Source organism: Trachemys scripta, chromosome 6, assembly GCF_013100865.1.
Source record: "Trachemys scripta elegans isolate TJP31775 chromosome 6, CAS_Tse_1.0, whole genome shotgun sequence".
Lineage (NCBI taxonomy): Eukaryota > Metazoa > Chordata > Testudines > Emydidae > Trachemys > Trachemys scripta.
The window spans coordinates 40,722,063-40,744,354 of record NC_048303.1 but is presented as its reverse complement, the minus strand read 5'-3'; the positions used below and the strand labels follow the sequence as shown (position 1 = coordinate 40,744,354).

At 41.2% G+C, this 22,292-nt stretch overlaps 1 protein-coding gene across 3 annotated transcripts; it reads right to left on the bottom strand.

The window, feature by feature from the left end:
* Positions 1 to 3,306: 3,306 nt before the first annotated feature.
* Positions 3,307 to 22,222, bottom strand: MTX3 (metaxin 3). 3 transcript variants are annotated; one of them, XM_034774394.1, is made up of 10 exons: positions 21,765 to 21,888; positions 21,487 to 21,632; positions 20,605 to 20,674; positions 15,656 to 15,732; positions 13,634 to 13,726; positions 11,441 to 11,623; positions 11,211 to 11,287; positions 10,100 to 10,257; positions 7,753 to 7,841; positions 3,307 to 5,571 (listed from the first exon to the last, which is right to left on the bottom strand). In XM_034774394.1, exons 2-10 carry the CDS (start codon positions 21,571 to 21,573, stop codon positions 5,461 to 5,463), a joined length of 945 nt encoding a protein of 314 aa, XP_034630285.1. In that variant the 5' UTR covers positions 21,574 to 21,632; positions 21,765 to 21,888; the 3' UTR covers positions 3,307 to 5,460. The 3 variants fall into 3 exon arrangements, with proteins under 3 accessions (XP_034630285.1, XP_034630286.1, XP_034630287.1); XM_034774395.1 differs by lacking the exons at positions 21,487 to 21,632; positions 21,765 to 21,888 and adding an exon at positions 22,108 to 22,222; XM_034774396.1 differs by lacking the exons at positions 7,753 to 7,841; positions 21,487 to 21,632; positions 21,765 to 21,888 and adding an exon at positions 22,108 to 22,222.
* Positions 22,223 to 22,292: the final 70 nt, after the last annotated feature.

Here is a 22,292-nt window from a genome sequence, read left to right as displayed (position 1 = left end):
GTCTACACTGGCACTTTGTCAACCAAAATATAGAGGAAAAATTCTTAAATCTCTTGTGAGGGTGGATGTATTTTGTTTCCAAAACTGGGCATTTTCCCCAACAAAAGTCACCTCGCAGTGTGTACGCACTCACTGTTTGGGTTGACAAATGGCAGTTTAAGCAACAAAATGTGGTAGTGTAGACAAGGCCTTAAATAAATCCACAATCTTTTGGCTCTTCAGTGCTGTTTGATCCCAAATAGCCATGACAACAGAAACTCCCCACTCCCTACATTCAACACCTCCCCACATACTGGAACTCATATTTAGGGAGTAGCTGCACACATTTGTAAAATCTCCATCTGGAATAATAGGCAGGATGTTGCATATTGAACACCACATGATTTTTGTGAGCATATCATCCTGGTGCTCATTGGCTCCCCATTAAATACAAAGTCCAATTCAAGGTCTCAGTCTTGTCTCTGCAACACCAGCCATGTTCTGCTAGAAGAACGAAATTTTAGACTCAACAGGGGGAAGTCTCGTGAGACAAATAAAAGACTATAGTCTCCAACCATCCCCCCTCAAACTTGGACCCTAACACTGGAACTCGCAAGTAAAAGAGTTTATAATGATTCGCCTCACATCACCTCACCATATTCAGAACTAAAATGCAAAATTTAATGAGAGAAGCCAAGTTGAAGAGAGAAATTCTTCTCATATGCACCCCAATCTGATTAAGGAAGTGAGGAAGGTGTCCCTCCACAAAAATATTTTTGTTTATTCTCAGGGGACACTACCACATGAAAACTAGAGAGCTTCTTGTTAGCACCCCAGTCTTGCATGCCATAGCTCTCCAACTCACATTATTTATAAGCTAGGAGTGAACAAGAGCCTTGCAGTAATAGAAAGAGTTTATAGAAAGAGATTTACTCAAGATAAAAGAAGGAGGGAAGGGATGAGAGAGAGAGAAGCCAAACACCTTTATTCAGAAATAACTGTCCAAACAAGAGATGTTTCAGAGTAGGAAAATGCCAAGGAAACACAAACACCATATTAAAAAAAAAAGTAGAGAACAGTTAAACAGTAGGGACACTATAAACTGACATTGTCTATCAGGAAGGGAGGAATATTTACAGCCTAGGTAAGAAATTTTTTCTATTCTTTAAGTAAAAAAGCTCAGTCCCTAACTTAATTGAATCTAAATAGTAATTCCACAACAGGTACCTGCCAAGCAGCTAAGTCAGCTGATAAATGATCATTCAAACAAGTGAGCAGTAATCATAAATGCCCACTTTGCTTGTTTAACAAAAAGAATGAGGAAAAGCAACACAGGAGGGCGTAAGATAAAGCTGGACCACCACCACCTTTATTTTAGATGTGCTTTGGGTAAGTCTAAACTTTGCTGTGGCTCAAGTCTCCCTCATTTATAAAAATGCGGATAACACTTACACATTGGGCTCATAAAGGGGTTGCAATGATCCGACAATGTTTGCGGTGTCCTGGAAATGTCAAGCATTAAATGTTACAGTGGAAAGTCTGGCAGCAAAGATACCTGCAAACTACCTCGCCACCCATGTCAAAATAATTTAACCAATTCAAACTGAATATAGAATGCTTAAAAAGAAGACTGTTTCTACTTAAATGAACATTCTTGACACACAAGGCAGTTGATTTCTCTACCCTCTCATTCAATGTTGGCTTAACTATGAGAAAAGGAATATTTATGTATACTGATAGTGGAATAAAAGCACCCGCAGAGCCACATATGTAACTTCAATATTGTAAAACATTGAATATATTTGACAGTTAGGATTTAAACAAACAGGGTTGCAGTGACAGAATATGCGAATGAAGGCTAAATGGTGCCAAAGGGAAATCTTTTCCCAAAGTTGTTTATTGGCAGATGTGTTTTTAAAGGCAATGGTGTGGCAATAAAATTGCACTATCTACTGCCACAAGGTAGGCAAGATTCTTTAGTAAACTCTTTTTGGTTAGTTTTTAAATGACACCTAACAGTAAAGATAGACAGTTCACTCTTAAAATGGTGACAATTGCAGTATGTCCGCACACATATGAATGACATCTGTGCTTATCCTTAAATACTCTTTTTATAAAACTGGGTACAACCCTTGTGCCCACACAGTCCTGACAGAGTACATTATAACATGAGAAGGAGAGGAAAATAAGTACAAGCCTAAGGCCATCAGTTCTTTACGTGCATTTTTCATTGTCAAGTGAGAAAATGTTTTTAAGCAATTTAACATTAAAGTTTTTTAGCGCTTGTTGCAACTAGTCTCAGCGTAAGTGTCTATGCCTAAACCTGCTCTGTATCGAGTCCAACCTTTATGAACAAGGGCTCAATACTGCAGCATGCTCAGCACTTCTGTGAGAAGTGTCAGTGAGTGTTGAGAGAATTCAGCACCTCACAGGAGTTGCTTAGCACCTTGCAGGATTGTGATCTACGGCTCCAATTCAGCAAAGCACTTAGCCACAGGCTTAGCTTTTAAGTAAATGCTTAAGTGCTTTGATAAACTAGGGTCTACATCAGTACATTCTAAATCTAACATGTCATTAAGTAATATGTCTTAGACAAGGCCAGTGTGTTTAACAGCTCTTTCAATAGCTTAGATCAGCAAAGAGTATTTGATCTACAGCAACAAAGTTTTAAATATATCAGAAAAAAATTTATTGATATTATGTATGAGAAATACCATTATAAATGGTTTCCACTGGAATGCCAAAAATAATAGTAAGGTTGAGTAAGAGAGGTACATATTTTGAGAGTCTGAAAAATTATTTTAACCAGAAATCAAATAATTTGAGTGGTTTTCTTAATACCATTCTAAGCCATTTTGGCATATGTGCTGTAACTTTATAAAAATGCAATTATTTATAAGAACATGCTATATCCCACTAAGATTTTCGGCAAAAATAAATAAAGACCATTTTAAAAGTTAGCCTTTGAAGCCTTAAATAGAGCAAATTTACAGCAGCTCATTCTTTATACTTCTCATCGTATTTCGTTAGGATATTACAGATGTCCCTGCAATTAGAACAGAGAAAGTTACAGAAAAGTTTGCTTTATTTTTGTTTTTTGTTTTCAAAAGGACCTATACACACAAGCCATATTTAAAAACTTGACATCCACATCAAACTATATACCTTAGTTGACACAGAACTGCATTGTGACTTCACGGGCCCACCCATTTTCATTCTCAGACCGAGCCTGAGGCAGTAACTGAATGACACAACTGATTCATCAAACTCTGCCCACCACCTACGTGTAGCGCACACATAATCTGATGTCTGTCTTCATACCAGAGGTTAAGATTTCCACATAAAGTTTATTTTTACATTTGAGTTACATTGTTTAAATATTGGTCTGCACAAAAGATTTAACAACAATTGGCCACTGACTGGAATGAGTAGTCACTAAATACAAACCCTTAATATTAATATTAACTAATTGTTAAATTAAGACTAAATGGGGCTTGATTGCAGTCTGGCCAAAGGGGTTCTAACAATAAGAGTACTCAGATTTAATCAGATTGGAGGAGTCTTGATAATATATATATATTTAATATAAAAAAAATAAATTATTCAAAAAAGCTTATAATTTAAATTTAAACAAAATCTATGACGTAATATACAAATCCACCTATCGTGATCCCTCTTGTTCTACCAACTGCCAGTTAAGCTTCCCTTTCATTACTCTGTAGAAGTGTTTCATAGATCATATGCAAACCCTTCCATAGGAAACTTTACCTCAAACACAAACTTTTAGTTCTGAATAAGAAGTGCTTCAAAAACCCCTTTAATCTCAAAGCAAGAGATCAACTATTTTACAAAATAAAGTTTTAAAGGGAAAACATGCATATTCACAAAACAGACTAATCAAGTTATACTTTTCTTCACAATTACATTTGTTAGATTATGAAAGAACTTTGGAGAAATTATGCAACATGATCTCATTCTAAATCTCATCAAGATGCAGACAATAAAAAAAAATTCAACCCTAGGGATGTACATGAAAGTTATTTTATTCAATTATTGTGTGTGGTTTCAGTATGTCTCAAATTGCTAAAACATTCTAGAAGTAGCATGTAACAAAGTTATTTCCACGTGTCCACTGGAGACCCAACATTTTATTTATAAATAACAAGATATGTTAAAGTTAAGATTACATTCCTTGCTGATCAAATAAAGTACAGTATTTACACAACCCACAGTCTTGTCTGTATAAATAGTTTATCTACATATATTGAACATTGGAAATAGTTGAGAGGAAAAATGTCAAGAGATTTCTTAGTTTGACTTGGCAAATAAAGTTAGCAGTAATCTTGCACATATACCCGTCTGCATCATCTCTATCTAAGATGAAATCTTGAATTAACACTTGACGAAAAGCAGCTCCCATTTTGGCTGAGCATTTTTAGTAATCTGATGATATCATTAATAAAGCATCTGTCAACATAACATTTCAGAATTATCTGGATTTCTAGAACTGACAGTGCTGCTAAGAGGAAACATAATTACATGTGCATCTCTTTTAACAATTCAATGAAGAATCTGCAGTATGACGCTCTCAAGGACTTGATCAAGGAATAAGATTAGATGGCTTTTGTTTTAGTTTTTGGGTGAATTATAGTGCTTATAAAAGTGAGACACTGATGACTTGTTAGAGACTGGCCGGCAGTATAAAGTAAAAAGGCCTGTGCAAGCTTCTTCACACAACCCTAACCAATGCACTTCAGTCCAGACCAGCTAGTCTGGTCTTTTGCCTTTGTTGAACCAACACTGCCAATCTTTTTATACTATAGTTTGTGCTGTGATTTTGTAGCATGGCTATCCAGTAGGCTGATGAAACTTGTTTGACTAAGGCCAGATCTCAATAAAGGTTCAGAGGTGATGTTCTAGTACATTTGGTCACTGTGCCTCCTAGCAGTGCAATGTGACTTTTAAAAGATACATACTCTTAAAATATAAGACATACACAATACATTATTTGTGAAAGCACATTAACAAATGGCCAACACCCCTCATTACTTTCAGTTCTTGTCTGCCATCAAAGATAATCTTTCATTGCCTACCCATTTTAGAACTGAATTTGGTAATCTGCTAAAATCTAGAAAACTGCTAGAAGTGATGATTAAGTAGCTACACTAGTGTATAGCAACCTGGTCAACCTCTAACATGGTTACAGTAAAACCAAAAATCTTAAAAGTAAAATGAAATCTTAGTCGACAAATGTGCTAGCCTAAAAGGCAGAAATCTCCAGAAGTTAAGGCAATTTCATACAGTACATTGTTTAACTTAGTGTTAGTTCACTGGACTATAGGAATAGACAGCATGGGATGTTTTATTGGTTTTATACCATATTTAGTGATTCATCCCCTTGTCAGACCACATTTATGTAAAGAATTACTGTGAAGTTCAGATTACTTGAAGGCAAACACACGTACATGGCAACACAGGCTGTCAGGGCGACAAGCGATTCAATGAACTGCTTTCATCTCCTGCTGCACTAAGTTTGAGTGTTGTCAACTTCCGAGGGGGATGTTGAGGACTCTTACGAAGGTTGTCATCCATCTGCAGGAAACAAAATGGAAGCTGAATCTGGCATACAGAAGAAAACAGATGCATGCCAAGAGCCTGCATACGGGGTTCCAGTCATGAATGTTTGTGTGAGTGGTCTCACTCTGCTATTTCTGCTCTCAGCCCTGGTCATAAGGGATGCTTTAGTTCCTCTCTCATCCCTAAACTCCTGCTTGTGCTGAGATAGCTATTTATATCATGACAGATAAGAGGTGGGACAGTTATGTGGGCTCTTCCTTGAATCATCTAACTGGGAGCATTGAGGGAATGCTGTGGCTCACCTTCTCCAAGGAAGTACCTAAGTTTTATGACAGCCAAATTCTGTTGGATCAAAAGTCATAAAGCTGCCAAATTCAACTGGTGCATTAACCTGCTCAGCACCTGAAGCTGCAAAGGAGTTGGGGGAATTTCAATTAGCTAATAATTTATAAAATATATTGCTAAAAGAGCATGATAAGATCTTTTCAAAGACAGGTTAAAAGCAATCTCTGAATAAAAGGATTTTAACTTCCCAGAAGAAATAAATGGCATTTGAAACACTCCACATAGAACAGTGCATAAAGTCCATCAAATATGTTACAATCAATACCCAATGCAGGAAATTCTCCACATTATTCATGAACAAACCATTTGATACATTGACATTTTTCTCTGAATGTTATTTTCAGTCACATCTGGGTAGCATTTTTTAGAGAATTAATATGCTTGGTGTCCTCAAATATTTTCCCCAGTAATTTAGTTCTTATGAAAGGTTCTGACAGAGAGCCTTGGAAACAAGTGCCCTTTACCAAGTACAGGACAGACTGGGGAACTTCTGATTCACCCATTAACTAAAAAAAAAAAAAAAACTCAACAAGCATTAGAAGGAACAAATATGGGATTAAAAATACAGGGTGAGTAGGGGAAAGAAGGAATGTTCCTAGACAGGGGATGACAAGTAGTTACATAGAAGGCTCTTTGAGTCTTCAAACCGAAAGGAAAGGGCTTAAATGGATGTCCATACGGAGCAAGTTCCACATCTTAGGGGTCACCATGAAAAAACTTTGTCAGTTGCCGATTTAAGTGGTGATAACAGAAACCATAACAAAAGGGGTAGTGTCAGACTGCAGCAGATTTGATGATGTGGACATCTCTAGATTGCCAAGACTATTCACACAAGGCCCTGAACAGTTACGTGGGAAGGACTTTTGGTCTCTAGTTCAGATGGATTATCTGAACTGCAGGCCTGACAGTGAAAAGCTGCCTCTCTCGTTACCAATTCCTTAATTCAGGGAGAAGTCTGGATTATTAATAGGGACATGGTTAACCAAATTCTGCTGGTGAACAGCATTTATTCAAAAGAAAACTGCTGACATTAGTCTTTGGAAGATGACAAGATTTGAGGCAGGGATTGTGTATTTTACATGTGTGTACAGTGACTAGCACAATGGGGCCTTGATCCAGGAATGAGTCCTGTAGGTGCTACTGCATCACAAATAATACATACTCCTATTAATATGTTGTGTTATCCTTCAACATTTGAACACACAGTATTTCCTTTGTCAACAGTACTGCTTTGAATACAATGAAACAGTTACTTCGGGAAGAACAAGAATTTGTTACTGGTTTATTTTGAATTATGACATTATGTTAATATTTTTCTATGTAAATTAACGCCTTAGCAAAGAAACAAGGAAAGAAGTAACTTTACAGTGCAAATTCTAATGATTATTTAGGGCAAGTCTACACTACAAAATTAAGTCAACCTAATTTACATCAACATACAGCCACCACAGTAATTGAATCGGTTTTACGCAGCCACACTGATCTTTGTGTTGGCGGTGCATGTCCTCACTTGGAGCACTTGCACCACTTTAACTGTCAGCGTGGGGCATTGTGGGACAGCTTCTGAAAGGCAGCAACAGTCAATGTATGCACTGGCACTGTGTCAACCTAACTACATCGATTTAAGCGCTACACCTCTCACAGAGGTGGAGTTAGGAAGTCGGTGTAATGGGTGAGTTACATTGGTGGGAGTGACATTTTAGTGTAGATGCTTACAGAATTAGGTCAACATAAACTACCTTACATCGACATAAATCTGTAGTGTAGACCAGGCCCCAATATGCAAGAATAGCTGGGAACAACAATGAAGTCACAAGAACTAATGGAAAATAAAGACTGAAGAGAAATAACCTTTTCAATCAAGTTGGATTCCTTATTTACAAGCTGTGTGAGTTTCTGTAGATTTGCATCTACCGTATCCTGTCCAGATGGAGAGAAGCCTAAAGCATCAAAGCAGAAAGATGAAGATTGAAATGAAATTTAGAAGAGCTTCACAAGTCTCTTGCAAAGCTTTTTTGGACAGAAAGATCATGCAGTTTTTCACCCCTATAAACAGGTCTTTAATAAAGAAACACTTTGTATTGCAGACAATGTTGTAGCCTTTTGTTTCCAAATTGAAATCCTGAACCTGAACTCCTATGCAGATATAGGTACACCCTGCTAATTCATGACATACTTTAAAGGCAAGGATTAAGTGGTTTTCAACCCTTTAAAAACCACGTCCTCATGTTACAACAACAAAAGAAAGTTTCAGGATCCCCCCTTAATTCAAAAAAATTGTGATTATTTTCCTTACTCCATCTAGCCATAAAGTAGCCATTTGCACAGAAGTTTGACAGCAAAGTTAAAGCCATAAGCAAGATTTGCAACAGTCAAATACTTAGGGCTTGTCTTCACTACCGTGCTAAATTGGTGCTGCTGCGGTGCCGATGTAGTACGTCTGGTGAAGATTCATTACGTCGACAGGAGAGCACTGTCCCATCGACATAATTACTCAACTCAACAAGAAGAGGGAGCTATGCCAGTGGGAGAGCGTCTCCCGCCAACATAGTGCGGTGTAAACACCGCTTTAAGTCGATGTAAGTTACGTCGCTCGGGGGGGGGGGGGGGGGGGGTTTTTTTCACACTCCTGAGTGACGTAACTTACATCAATTTAAGCAGTAGTGTAGACCAGTGGTTCTCAAACATGGGTCCGGGGACCCCTGGGGGGCCAAGAGCAGGTTTCAGGGGGGGGTCGCCAAGCAGGGCCAGTATTAGACTCGCTGGGGTCTGGGGTAGAGAGCCGAAGCCCCACTGCATGGGGCTGAAGCCCAGGGCCCTGAATCCCACCAGCCAGGGATGAAGTTGAATTTGAACAATGTACCTTTGGTGGCGTCCCTGTGGCGTGGGGTCCCAGACAATTGCCCTGGTTGCTACCCCCTAACGCCGGCCCTGACTTTTACATGCAGAAAACCAGTTATTGTGGCACAGTTGGGCCGTGGAGTTTTTATAGCATTTTGGGGTGGAAGGGAGGGCTTCAAAAAGAAAAAGGTTGAGACCCCCTAGTGTAGACAAGCCTTTAGTCTTCAAAATTCAATGCTAATCTTAACTTGTCCAAAGTGGTTGAGAAGTTATGAACTCTCTTCTTCTCCTTTCCCCATCCCAAGTTATTAGATATTTTATGTAGGATTTTTAGACTGACTAGACGGGATTATTCTTGTACAATTGACATTGGTAACCCTTTATCTACTGTAATGCAAGAGTACCCATTTCCTTCCCAGATATATTCCATGCCTTCTATCCTTTCCCTCAGCCTTCCAAAGAAAGGGAAACCTCCCCCACAACACACACACATCTAACACTATATCAGCTGGCAAATCAGAAGAGGCAATATCAGTCTGGCTTTTTGAGTTTTTGTCAGTACTGTGTTTATATCTACATTCTAACATGAAATGCTGGTGTACTGATGCCTCAGGTTGGGTCATCTGCAGGACTGAAGCTGGGATCTCTGGATCTAAAAGCATGAAACTCTACTGCTTCAGTTAAAGGACCAGATCCATTGGAAGCAGTAGCAAACTCAAACCTCTTACATGATCTAGTCACTAGAGGAGGGATAAAGACGCACACTATGGGTCTTGGTGTGGCTTACACTGGTAGGTTGTTTTCTAGAAAAGGAAAAGAAATCTGACTTTGAAGGGACAGATTCTAAATAAGGGCCAAGTGCTGTCATCCTTTATTGAGCAAAACCTCCCCCAATGTCAGTGGGAGACCTGCGCAATTTAAGGCCCACCAAATTTGACCATATAGACTTAAGTTATCTTCTTAACCCAACGGAGATGTCTGTTTAGGCTGCGGGAACAAAGATGAAGAAGAGGAACAATCCAGTTTCTCAGTTTCATACATCAGAATAACAAATGTAGATTTGTTCCCATTTCCAAATAATATACGATAAGAGTAAGGGGCAGGAGAAGCTACTTAAAAATGTTAAACAAGTGCTGTTGTCACTCCACTGTTCCAAAGCATTACTTTATCCTACTATACAACTTGAGACCCGATCATGACTTAATTTCTTCTCCACAACCTCAACATGAAAAATCATAGGCCAAAGTTGTAGCTTTGTAACTGACTAATATAGTTTCAATTTGGCGTCCAATGGAAAGAGGCATCCTTCTTTTGAATATAGTATACATGTTAAAGAAGAAAAACAAATATGACTTACCTGTAACGTTAAGTCTAAAGTAGCCACTCAGGATGTCATCACAGAAGCGACACAGGTTGGAAAGCTGTTTCAAGTGCTCTTGTAATTGGACTCTAGGGAAGTGCACTTTATAAAGAGGTGCGAGAAAACCAAATACAAAGGCATCTAAGGTTGTAGGCCTACAGAGAATGTAAAAACAGACAAAACATTAACAATGCCATACTCCATAAACCACTTTCTGAGCACACACCAAAAAAACGTAAAGCACAATTTAACCAATTATTCTGGGACTCCATCACACCATCAGCTGGGTGCACTTCTCTGACTTTACAGCTTCTGAATTTGAGAGGGCCCTACAAGCTCAAGCAGCATAATTTCAGAATTAAAATTCAGCCCTGCTTCCATGTATGGTAGGCGTTCAAGTCACATTACAAACCATTTCTTGCACCACCTCTGGAACAGTCTGGTCTTCTGTGCAGAGACCAAGTGAACAAACTTTATGCAGGGAAACAGAATCCGCTCACAGGCCACAAAGCACTAGTACATTCAGCACTACAGCCCATAAATAGAAGTAGGCAGCAGTTGACTAAGTGGGGGGGGATCACTACATTGATTTAGATAACTACCACATCTTTGCCCCTCCCTTTTCCTGCTTCCAAATCCCCCAGAACTACTTTGGAGAGAGCTGCTGAGCTAGCACACATGGAATGTCCACCTGCACAGTAGACCTGTGGGTCTACTGTATTTAGGGCCTTCCACACTTGGGGATTGAGGCAGCATGATGTGGCCAAAATTGGGAGTTTGCTACAGTTAAAGTGGATGGGCCTGGTTTTAATTATCTTGTTCAAGCAATGGCCATCACCAGCAAAAGACATATAAATAAGTGGAGAAAGCACAGAAGGTTCTAGTGAAAAATTATCATCTTTGGTTCACCAAGACCCCTGTCTGAATAGACTCTGACACTGAAGTACTATGTTTCCTTATAACATATACATTTCTCTTCAGATCTTACCTCCAAAGATAAATGTTAAACATGAACCTCTTGTGGAGCAGCATGAGACATTCATAATCAATAATGTTAGAGCATGCAATATGTGAGATGACTATCAATCATAAAAAGGTTTACACTCACATATTTCCAAAGAAAAACTGAGATGTTCCCAATCTGTTTGATAGAAGATTTAGGCACTCCTTGGCATCTCTGTATATCTAACAAGAGAAAAATTGACCTAAGAGCAATAAAAAGTGGGAAGACTAGTATGCAGAACAGCGTTTATCATTACCCAATGTAAGTCTCCATTTCAGTTCTTCCCCTTGTCAGTACCAATTTGTGACCTACGTTACTCATAAAGCAAAGCATACCCGTGCTTCTACTTCACTCAAACTGTATAGTGGAGGCTCTCCCCTCGTCAGCAGGATCCTGTTAAGTGCTTCCCTGGACATCTTCCCAGGTAGATACAAACTCAATGGAAATGGAATCCTTGAAGCAAACCACGGCTTTGTCACAGTACAGTAATTTTCTGCCTCGACCCAGAACGTGTGCAGCTGTATCAACATAGTGAAGAACATGAACAAGAGTTAATAGGAATTCTAATGAAAACATTATGTTTTTCTTTATAAAGACTGCGTAAGGTTCTCTGTTACACATATAATAGGAATTTTCATAGTATTAAAAAAAGCAAGCAGGCTCCTTACTAAATTATATTCCCACACACAAGGCATTAAGAGACAGTTAAGGCTGTAACTATGCTCCTATTAAATTAAGACATTAGGACATTGTAGTTAATGCCTAACATTCAAAGTGAAGGATCTAAATAAATCAACGACTGATCTTATAGATCATTCACTCATCTTACTGAGCAGTGTTAATGTCACAGGAAAAGATTATATCACTATAATATCACTATCACACACTATATCCTTCACTGAGGAACAAAATGAGGGAATGGGTTTGAGACAGTTACAGAACTAAGTGGGCTGAGAGAGATATTGGTGTTTATTGCTCTCGGGAAGTAGATGAAGGTGAAGAGGCTAGGTTAGAATCAGCACCAGTCTGTGAGATTTGGTAGACCTATAGTATGGTAGGTAATGGTTTCCTGTACAAACTGGAGCCAAAGTCATACAACTTCAATAGAGAGGTAATCCTAGCAACTGAAGAGTTCTACATCTTTACTGTAATTCACAGTATGTTGGTGAGGGCTTGTGGCCTATGGTAGATGTGACTGAGGTATGGAGGCTACTGGTGGTCTGTTAGAATATGGATATTAATAGAGTCAGAGTTAAGGTTGTTAGAGAACCTTAACTTTGAATGTGTAGGCTTTTACATTTTTAAATAAGTACAAGACTCATGTTTAAATACAACTGATACCTATTTAAAGCCTGAACTGTATCTTAAAGTAGTTTTCAGAAAAAAATATCTATATTGCATGAAAGCTTGCTAAGGATAGTTATTTTGCTTTCTGATAGAAAGATATTTTATTACAATTCTAGATGTGATGTACAGGGAACACAGGTTATTTAATAGAACATATGACAAAACAGTCTTTAAATCAAATCTTTAGAGGCACATGTGTAACTTCTCTTAAACTTGGGCAGTTCAGCTGACAGCATTTACAGACTCTGCCAGCACATCTTTATACCAGCATATCTTGAGAAGTTCCAAAAATCCATTATAAAGAACTCTACAGTTATGCCCCTGACATTATCAAAAATAGTCAGGCATGCCAGATCTCATTCGGGAGTACTAAATAAAAGAAATCTGAAATTTCTAGTTGACACATTTTGGGGAACCATGCACACCAGTAAGGGGTTCTCTCACTGCCTGCCCTGGTTAATGCCTTCAGGGGTGATAAATCAGAGGGCAAAAGTCTGGTACTTAACTTGGAGAGAACAGATTTGGGACACTCAGGACTGGAAGGGCCATTGGTGTCACCCTGCAGTGAATAACTGGGCTGGTGGAAGCCAGGGTGAGACCTTGTGCTTATGGGCAGGCTATTGGTGTCAGGGATCGGAGACATAGCAGCACAGCATTAAGGCACCCCAAGGTTACAGGAGAGATAGTGACAGAACCCCTTACTGGTCTGGGTGAGCTCCAAAATGTCACACTAGTATAAATTGTTTTTGTGACACAGTTTCTCCAAAAAAGTTGCATTTAGAAAGAAAATAAAGGAAAAATAGGTATAGTTCATTTTAAAAAGAGCGTCTCAGAGATCCCTTGCCCCCCCAATTTTTTGGAAGCAGTTAGAAGTACTGTCAAAATTGGGCTTAAAAAACGAAGTAAGTTGCAGCCATAACTGTGGTGTGACTGCTACATCTCCACAGTCAACACCAATGACCATCTCCCATAAGAATCCATTTGGAGCAATGCATGCTGCCTAACACCTTCACAGATACAAATATTTACTAATAATGTATAGCCTGCTCCATTTGGTGTCTGAAAGCGTTCATTACCCTCTTTCTGGAAACCAAGTTCCTTTAAAATGTCTCACATTAGGCACTATTTAATTATTAATCACTTTTTCTCTTGACCATCATTTTATGTTTGTAGATGCTTACCACAGCAGGAAGCAGTTTTTCTTCAAGCAGTGCAATGTATGCCAGTGTGTCAGCTCCTTGTTTTGCAGATAGTTCATAATCAGCATTGTACTTCTGTCAAGTTAAAAAACACACATGCAACACACACATAGTGTCACATGAAAATTCTCACACAGAAAAGAAGTCCCACAACTGGTGACTTCTGTAGAGCTAAACAGTTATTAAGCAGGTCGAGTAACCAAAATAATTTTAAGTCCTGCAATCTAAGAATGGAAAATGTATAGCTACTGAAATTTCCTTCCTTTAATCACCCATACCCACTCCGCTAAACCTCTCCCTGCCCAACCTCTCTACTGCTCCCAGTATCCTCAGCCTCCACTGGGGAGGAAGGCCCAGAAAAATAGCCTGCCTTTAACTGCTTTCCAAGCAGCAGCAGAGTGAAACAGCTGCAAAAAGTATTACTCAGGTCCCAATACTGTACTGAACTCCTCCAGCAGATAGCTCTCAATTTTCTGTAAAGCCTCATGCACATACGGTGATGTATAAAGAGTAAACCAAAACACTATTTTTCAAAGTTACTGTTTTAGAAATGTAAACACTGTCTGAGTGCTAAAGGTACCATAGACCAAATTCTAGATTCAATTACACCAGCATAAATTTGAGTAATTCTACTGAAGTCAACAAATCAATTCCATTTAAGTCAGCTGGGATCAGAATCTGACCCCTGACGTTTAGCCTTATAGTTCACTGCCCAAGAAAAAAAAAGAGAAGTGGATATATGTATAACTATTCTGTACCATTCCTGGTTTCTAGAGCAGAAGTGAGAAACGTCTCAAAGAACGTAAGGTTGAGAGATACACACAAATTTATGCAGGTACATATTTGTTCCTTTTAAAAGATGACCTGCAACAGATATTTTTTTTTAAAACGGGTCTTGTGCCCACTTTTTCAGTCTTGTATAAAGAAGATTTGGAAGTTTGTTTGGTCAAAAAGAGACAAGTTTAGATGTATTGGGAGCGTTCCCAGTTTTTGTGGAAGACCTCTTGGGTATCTCGGAGGATGCATATTGTTAGTTCTCACACCTTGATTGGAAAGAGAGAGGTATTGAATCTCTAACCGATGTCTTTTCTCCAAGAGGTTCCTTAGTCACTGATGTTTAAAAATCTTGGGTTTAACACCTATTTAACAGTGTGATTAAAAATCCTTTCCCAGCTCCAATTCTCAGCTTTCACTCTCTTAATTCTTCTGATGTCATAATATCACTAACTTTCCAGTCATCAGAGACTCTTCCAGGCTAGACAGGAACTGAATTTCTAATGTAAAAACAAAGCAGGGGGAAAAAAGAGAGACAATACCATTTTAGGCCCTCTTCCTACGTTATAAAGATGGAAAAACTGTACAAACCAACTCCCACCCTTTGTAGATTACTTAACATTCTAGACGTAGCTCATCAAAAGTAAAACCGTACATTGCCAAAATGTGCATCACTAAAAATGATTCCAGATTTTCTTTGTTTTGCTATCCAAAAAATCCCCACAGCAGATTAACAATAAGAGCGGTTTAAAAGTAAAATAAAAATTTTTGTTAAGAGTAATCCAATTATGTAAAAAACTTGATATAAAACTGTGATCTACAAAAACCAGCAACATTAGAAAAAGATTAGCTATTTGAACACTTAATACACAACTCAGGCTAGGTCAGCCTGCTCAATGAAGCTTTTGTTGTTTGTTTTATATTTAAACCTTAGAAGGGTTAAGGTTAATCCTACTTAAACAGCTAACCATGGTCCACACTTTGCCACCCTTACTTATGCTTGAGAGGCAATTACTTATGAGTAGTCAAAATGAAGTGATCTGGTGCTACTCTACGCAAGCAAGAGTTGCAGAATCAGCTTCATGTTATTAGAAACCATCTAAATATGGATATTTATAGATAAATATTGGGACACAGGTAGAAACGTTACATGATAGAGAAAAAAACAAGTTGCAAATTAAATTAACTGAGCTAAACCCAACACTTCTCTCTAGCAAGTTAGAGACTCACCTGTTTTCTTAAGAAGTTTAGTATTTTTGCTGGCTGAGCAATAACTGTGTCTTCTGATATCAACACTGGCACATCTCCTAAGAAGTGAGAATTATACTGTCAACAGAATTTACACCGGACACTTTCAGTTTAATTTGAAATGGGCCCTAATCCAGCAAACACTGATGCAAGTGTTTAGCTTTACACAACAAAGAACTTCATTAAGGTTGTGTGTGTGTTTGCAGAATCAGGGCCATAGTTAGCACAAAAAAGAATCCAAACAAAAATAGGAGCACATCACAGTCAGAGTGAAGTCAATGGGATATGGTGGGTGCTTGGCAGGCTACTTCTTTAGGTACCTAACTGTAGATTCCTATTTGAAAATTTCAGCCTGTAAACCTACAACTTGTACACATAATTAGCACTCTATGCATCCGAAGAAGTGAGGTTTTTACTCACGAAAGCTTATGCCCAAATAAATCTGTTAGTCTTTAAGGTGCCACCAGACTCTTTGTTGTTTTTGTAGATACAGACTAACACGGCTACCCCCTGATACTTGACATAATTAGTCTGTTAGCCCATTCTCCCATCTTTCTTCCCCATTTGTTTTAACCCCCAGTTATGCCTTGCCTTAAACTAGGGCCACAAGCTGATCTGAGCAGGCAGTTCCCTGCACCCTTATGGAACCTCACTGACTTCAATGGGACTCCTCACAATGGCGTGAGGGTCCACCTGAACACACCAGATTGCAGGATTGGGGTTTAAGATTGTAAACCAGGGATAGGCAACCTATGGCATGTGTGCCAAAGGCGGCACGCGAGCTGATTTTCAGTGGCACTCACACTGCCCGGGTCCTGGCCACTGGTGCGGGGGGCTCTGCATTTTAATTTAATTTTACATGAAGCTTCTTAAATATTTTAAAACCCTTATTTACTTTACATACAACAGTAGTTTAAAGAAGAACAGGAGTACTTGTGGCACCTTAGAGACTAACAAATTTATTAGAGCATAAGCTTTCGTGGACTACAGCCCACTTCTTCGGATGCATATAGAATGGAACATATATTGAGGAGATATATATACACACATACAGAGAGCATATGAGGAGATATATATACACACATACAGAGAGCATAAACTCCCACCTGTTTATGCTCTCTGTATGTGTGTATATATATCTCCTCAATATATGTTCCATTCTATATGCATCCGAAGAAGTGGGCTGTAGTCCACGAAAGCTTATGCTCTAATAAATTTGTTAGTCTCTAAGGTGCCACAAGTACTCCTGTTCTTCTTTTTGCGGATACAGACTAACACGGCTGCTACTCTGAAACAGTAGTTTAGTTATACATTATAGACTTATAGAAAGAGACCTTCTAAAAACGTTAAAATGTATTACTGGCAAGCAAAACCTTAAATTAGAGTGAATAAATGAAGACTCGGCACACCACTTCTGAAAGGTTGCTGACCCCTGTTGTAAACTCTCTGGGACTGCCTACAGCAGTGGTTCCCAAACTGTGGGGTGTGTCCCCCTCTGGGGGCGTGGAGAAACATTCCGGGGAGCATGGTGAGGCCCAGGTCAGCCCCCTTGGAAGCAGGGCCAGCTCTGGCTTTCTGGCTGCCCCAAGCAAAAAAAAAAAAAAAAACGCGGCGGCCAGAACAGCAAAGCAAAAAAAAAAACCTGCGGCGCGGCCGGAGCCAGGGTGCAGAGGGACTCCCGGCCCTACAGATGTGCCCAGGCTAGCGGGGGGAGGGGAAGGGAGCAGGGGGAGAGAGAAAAGGGGGGCGGCCAGGGCTTCAGCGGGGCACTGCCACACGGCCCCTCCCACCATGCCCCATGCCAGGAGGGCTCCGCATCACTCCGGTAGGCTGGGAGGGAAGGACGCGGGCTGCCCTGCCGGGCTTGCTGCAGGGCGCTCCCGTCCTCCATGCCACTGCCCCCTACTGGGCAGCTGGAGCGGAACAATAACAACAAGCGGCCGTGCCGCCCTAGGATTGGGCGGAATACCGCCTCCTACAAGCTGCCGCCCCAAGCACCAGCTTGCATGGCTGGTACCTGGAGCCGGCCCTGCTTGGGAGGACGGGGAGGGAAAGCCACCCAGCCCTGTTCTGCCTCCAGCTCTGCAGGACCCAGACCTGCCCCCAGCAAAGGCCCCGTCTCCCAGCCGTTGCTCTGCTCTCAGCCCTGGACACAGCCAGGCCAGCCCCCACGGGGGGCGGGGAGGGAGTGCCACCCAGTTCCACTCCAGTTCTGCCCCAGCCCTGCCCCCAGCTGAGGCCCCCGGGGCCTGAGGCTCCCACCTGCAGCTCTGCTGCCAGCCCCAGTTCTGCTCCCAGCCACGGCTCCCAGGGGGGCGCATACAGATTATATTTATAGGAAGCAGGGGCATGACCTTAAAATGTTTGGGGACCGCTGGCCCACAGAGTCTATCTTATAGGGAAAGGTGTCCAGGAGAGCTGGCTGTATTTTAAAGAATCCTTATTGAGGTTGCAGGAACAAACCATCCTGATATGTAGAAAGAAAAGTAAATATGGCAGGCGAACAGCTTGGCTTAACAGTGAAATCCTTGCTGATCTTAAACACAAAAAAGAAGCTTACAAGAAGTGGAAGATTGGACAAATGACCAGGGAGGAGTATAAAAATATTGCTCAGGCATTGTACACACAACTCATCTGTTAGCCCAGGAGTGAAATCAAGAAGGTCAAATCACACTTGGAGTTGCAGCTAGCAAGAGATGTTAAGAGTAAAAAGAAGGGTTTCTTCAGGTATGTTAGCAACAAGAAGAAAGTCAAGGAAAGTGTGGGTCCCTTACTGAATGAGGGAGGCAACCTAGTGACAGAGGATGTGGAAAAAGCTAATGTACTCAATGCTTTTTTTGCCTCTGTCTTCACGAACAAGTTCAGCTCCCAGTCTACTGCACTGGGCAGCACAGCATGGGGAGGAAGTGACCAGCCCTCTGTGGAGAAAGAAGTGGTTCGGGACTATTTAGAAAAGCTGGATGAGCACAAGTCCATGGGGCTGGAAGCACTGCATCCAAGGGTGCTAAAGGAGTTGGCGGTTGTGATTGCAGAGCCTTTGGCCATTATCTTTGAAAACTCATGGTGATCGGGGGAGGTCCCGGATGACTGGAAAAAGGCTAATGTAGTGCCCATCTTTAAAAAAGGGAAGGAGGAGGATCCGGGGAAATACAGGCCAGTCAGCCTCACCTCAGTCCCTGGAAAAATCATGGAGCAGGTCCTCAAGGAATCAATTCTGAAGCACTTAGAGGAGAGGAAAGTGATCAGGAACAGTCAGCATGGATTCACCAAGGGGAAGTCGTGCCTGACTAACCTAATTGCCTTCTATGACAAGATAACTGGCTCTGTGGATGAGGGAAAAGCAGTGGACGTGTTATTCCTTGACTTTAGCAAAGCTTTTGATACGGTCTCCCACAGTATTCTTGCCAGCAAGTTAAAGAAGTATGGGCTGGATGAATGGACTATAAGGTGGATAGAAAGCTGGCTAGATCGTCGGGTTCTACAGGTAGTGATCAATGGCACCATGTCTAGTTGGCAGCTGGTATCAAGCGGAGTGCCCCAAAGGTCGGTCCTGGGGCCAGTTTTGTTCAAAATCTTCATTAATGATCTGAAGGATGGCATGGACTGCACCCTGAGCAAGTTTGCAGATGACATTAAACTGGGAGGAGTGGTAGATATGCTGGAGGGTGGGGATAGGATACAGAGGGACCTAGACAAATTAGAGGATTGGGCCAAAAGAAATCTGATGAGGTTCAACAAGGACAAGTGCAGAGTCCTGCACCTAGGACAGAAGAATCCCATGCTCTGCTACAGACTAGGGACCAAATGGCTAGGCAGCAGTTCTGCAGAAAAGGACCAAGGGGTTACAGTGGACGAGAAGCTGGATATGAATCAACAGTGTGCCCTTGTTGCCAAGAAGGCTAATGGCATTTTGGGCTGTATAAGTAGGGGCATTGCCAGCAGATCGAGGGATGTGATCATTCTCCTCTATTCGACATTGAACCAGAGTTTTGGAGAATTAGATGAATTTAAAATGTTCTTTCCTTATAGTTACTTGTTAAAAAATACAGACTTTATGAGCAAATATGTTAAATTAGTTCCAGATGTAATTCACTAAAGTCAAAGAGATATACCAGGGATGAATTTGGCCCTACAAGTCATAAGGGGCCAACTTCTGTGTGGATATAAGTGATATACAACCTAATCCTGTGACAGGCAGAAGTGGCAAATTAGTTTAACTTGCACTGATTTGGTTTCCAGAGGTTGTGCAAAAGGAATGCAATTTACATGCCAATGGCGAAGGAAATAAACTGGTCCAAAATAAAGGCTTCCCTAGCATCTTAAACCCACCTCTTATTGTATTTCCCATACACCCTCTTTTTAATCCACCTTTGTGCAAATAAATTCAGCATGGTTTTGCACATTCGGATTGGTGCAAATTATACTTCTTGACACTTTCACTCATCTTCCAACCAAATTACACCTAATTTAAAGGAACACTGGTAACTTGATAATCTAATTTCCATTTGAAAGTTCTGTGGCTACTATTTTGAATAGTAACAAATAACCTCTAGCTATACTGTGCTGAAAGATTAGAAAAATTTTATTTTTTTCTGGTTCAATTTGTTTACTTAGTGTGTTTGACAAAACTATAGGTATAGTCAGTTTCAGTGTTTTGTTGATTGTGAGTTGTATCAAATTACCATAGTGATGCAGGACATACTATTTATACCCTCCGGATAGCACTTTATTGTCATACAATTTCCAGGCTTGATGTTGTAAACATATTTACATGCATGCTTAACTTCATTAATGTGAGTAGACCCACTGAAGTCAAATAGATTACTCGCATGTGTAAAAGTTTGGCATGTACATACAAGTATTTGCAAACTCAGTCCTTCATTTGTAAAATGGCTAGTGTGCACAGGAAAAAAAATTACAAAAGGAAGTACCTTTTGGAGCTCTCCATGAGTTATCAATAGCATTCACTTTCACTGGAGCACCAGAAAATCTGGCATAAGCCTGCAATAAAAATTGAATTAAAAATTCTAGTCAGCATTTCCAAAAAAATGTGATCTCTTTAAGAATTGATATCACTAAGCTAGAGCACTTCTGGGTAGCCATGTTGTTAATAGTACATGATCTCAACTTCATTATGCACAGTGTATTTTTTAACAGACAGATGACTAACATTAATCTTTTTGTGCGAACAGTTAAAATTTCTTGCTGTAACTTGTATTTATATTAATTACTAAAGGGTTGGTTTAGGCAGTTTCAGGCAGTGGTGGTTAGCTAGAATAATTTTTAAATGTCCCAATTTTTCTAGGAAACTATGAGTTAAGAATATCCTCCCCCTCCCCCCAGAGCCTCCTGCACACCGCAAAACAGCTGATCAGAGGTGTGGGGAGGTGCTGATCCACCAGGCTGCTGGACAGGAGACGCTGGGAGGGGGGGGGAGAGGGGGAACACTGATGGGGGACTGGTGACATATTACTGTGGCTCTTTGACAATGTACATTGATAAATTCTGGCTCCTTCTCAGACTCAGGCTGGCCACCCCTGCTCTAGAGACTACATGGAAAAAGACATGGCAGCAATTCCCTACCTCCTGACCATGCAATCTCACCTATGCAGGCTCAATGACTTCAGGGCAGCTCTGCAATGGTGTAAAAGTCCACCAAAGCAGATCGGATATCAGGATTAGTATTTTAGGTTGTAAACTCCTCAAACTGTCATATAGTTTTAAAGAAATAATTTTCCGTACTGAACAATCACCAAAGACACAGAAGTGAACAATAATGTTGCTACACTTCAATTAATGGGCTTTCTGCTCACCTCTGACACTAGCACCTGCCAGGGAAGGTTGCATCGCTTTCCTGTAGCCACCACAGAGTCTCGTGCTAGGTATAAATAACACGCCATTCGGTATCAGGGAACCGGCAGGCGGCATGAACCGTAACCAACGTCAGACAGAGGCCAGTAGGGTGACCAGACAGCAAATGTGAAAAATCGGGACAGGGGGTGGGGGGTAATAGGAGCCTATATAAGAAAAAGACCCCAAAATCAGGACTGTCCCTATAAAATCGGGACATCTGGTCACCCTAGAGGCCAGTGATGGAAGGGAACCGCTTCCCGGAGTTATTTCAATGGCCACAGCGCGGGGCAGGATTTCCCGCAGCCGGGCAGGGCACGGGCAGGGCTCTAGCCGGGGGCCGCGCAGCAACGGGAGCTGAGGCCGTTTGCGATCGCCGAAGGCAGAGACCTGAGACGGGAACTAGGACCCCGCGCCCGGCAGCAGCTCACGGGCATCTGCAGCGGCGCCGCCCCGCAGAGCCTCCCCGACCGCCCCCAGCGCGGTGCCAGCTGGGGCCATCCAGGTCCGCGAGCCGATCGGGCGCGAGCTACTTCCCCTCCCCACCTCCCGCGAGCTGATTGGGTCGACCCCCCGGCCGTTACCATGACAATCAAGGACTCCGTGTGCACGGACGGCAGCCCCCAGTCTCCTCCCCAGCAGCTCAGCTCCATGGGTGACGCCATCTTGCCGCGGCCCCTATGCCCCCGGAAGCGCTCGCTTCCGCCTCCGGCCTTCCGGCGGGTGCTGTGCCCCGCGAGACGCGTGTGGCGAGGGCACTGGTGGGCCT

Coding starts and splice junctions, on each gene's coding strand:
- MTX3 (XM_034774394.1), bottom strand. CDS start 21,573: ATGGCGTGTTATTTATACCTAGCACGAGACTCTGTGGTGGCTACAGGA. Junction 15,733..20,604: donor CTCATGGAGAGCTCCAAAAG/GTACTTCCTTTT, acceptor CTCACTTCTTAG/GAGATGTGCCAGTGTTGATA. Junction 11,288..11,440: donor TGAGTGAAGTAGAAGCACGG/GTATGCTTTGCT, acceptor TTCTCTTGTTAG/ATATACAGAGATGCCAAGGA.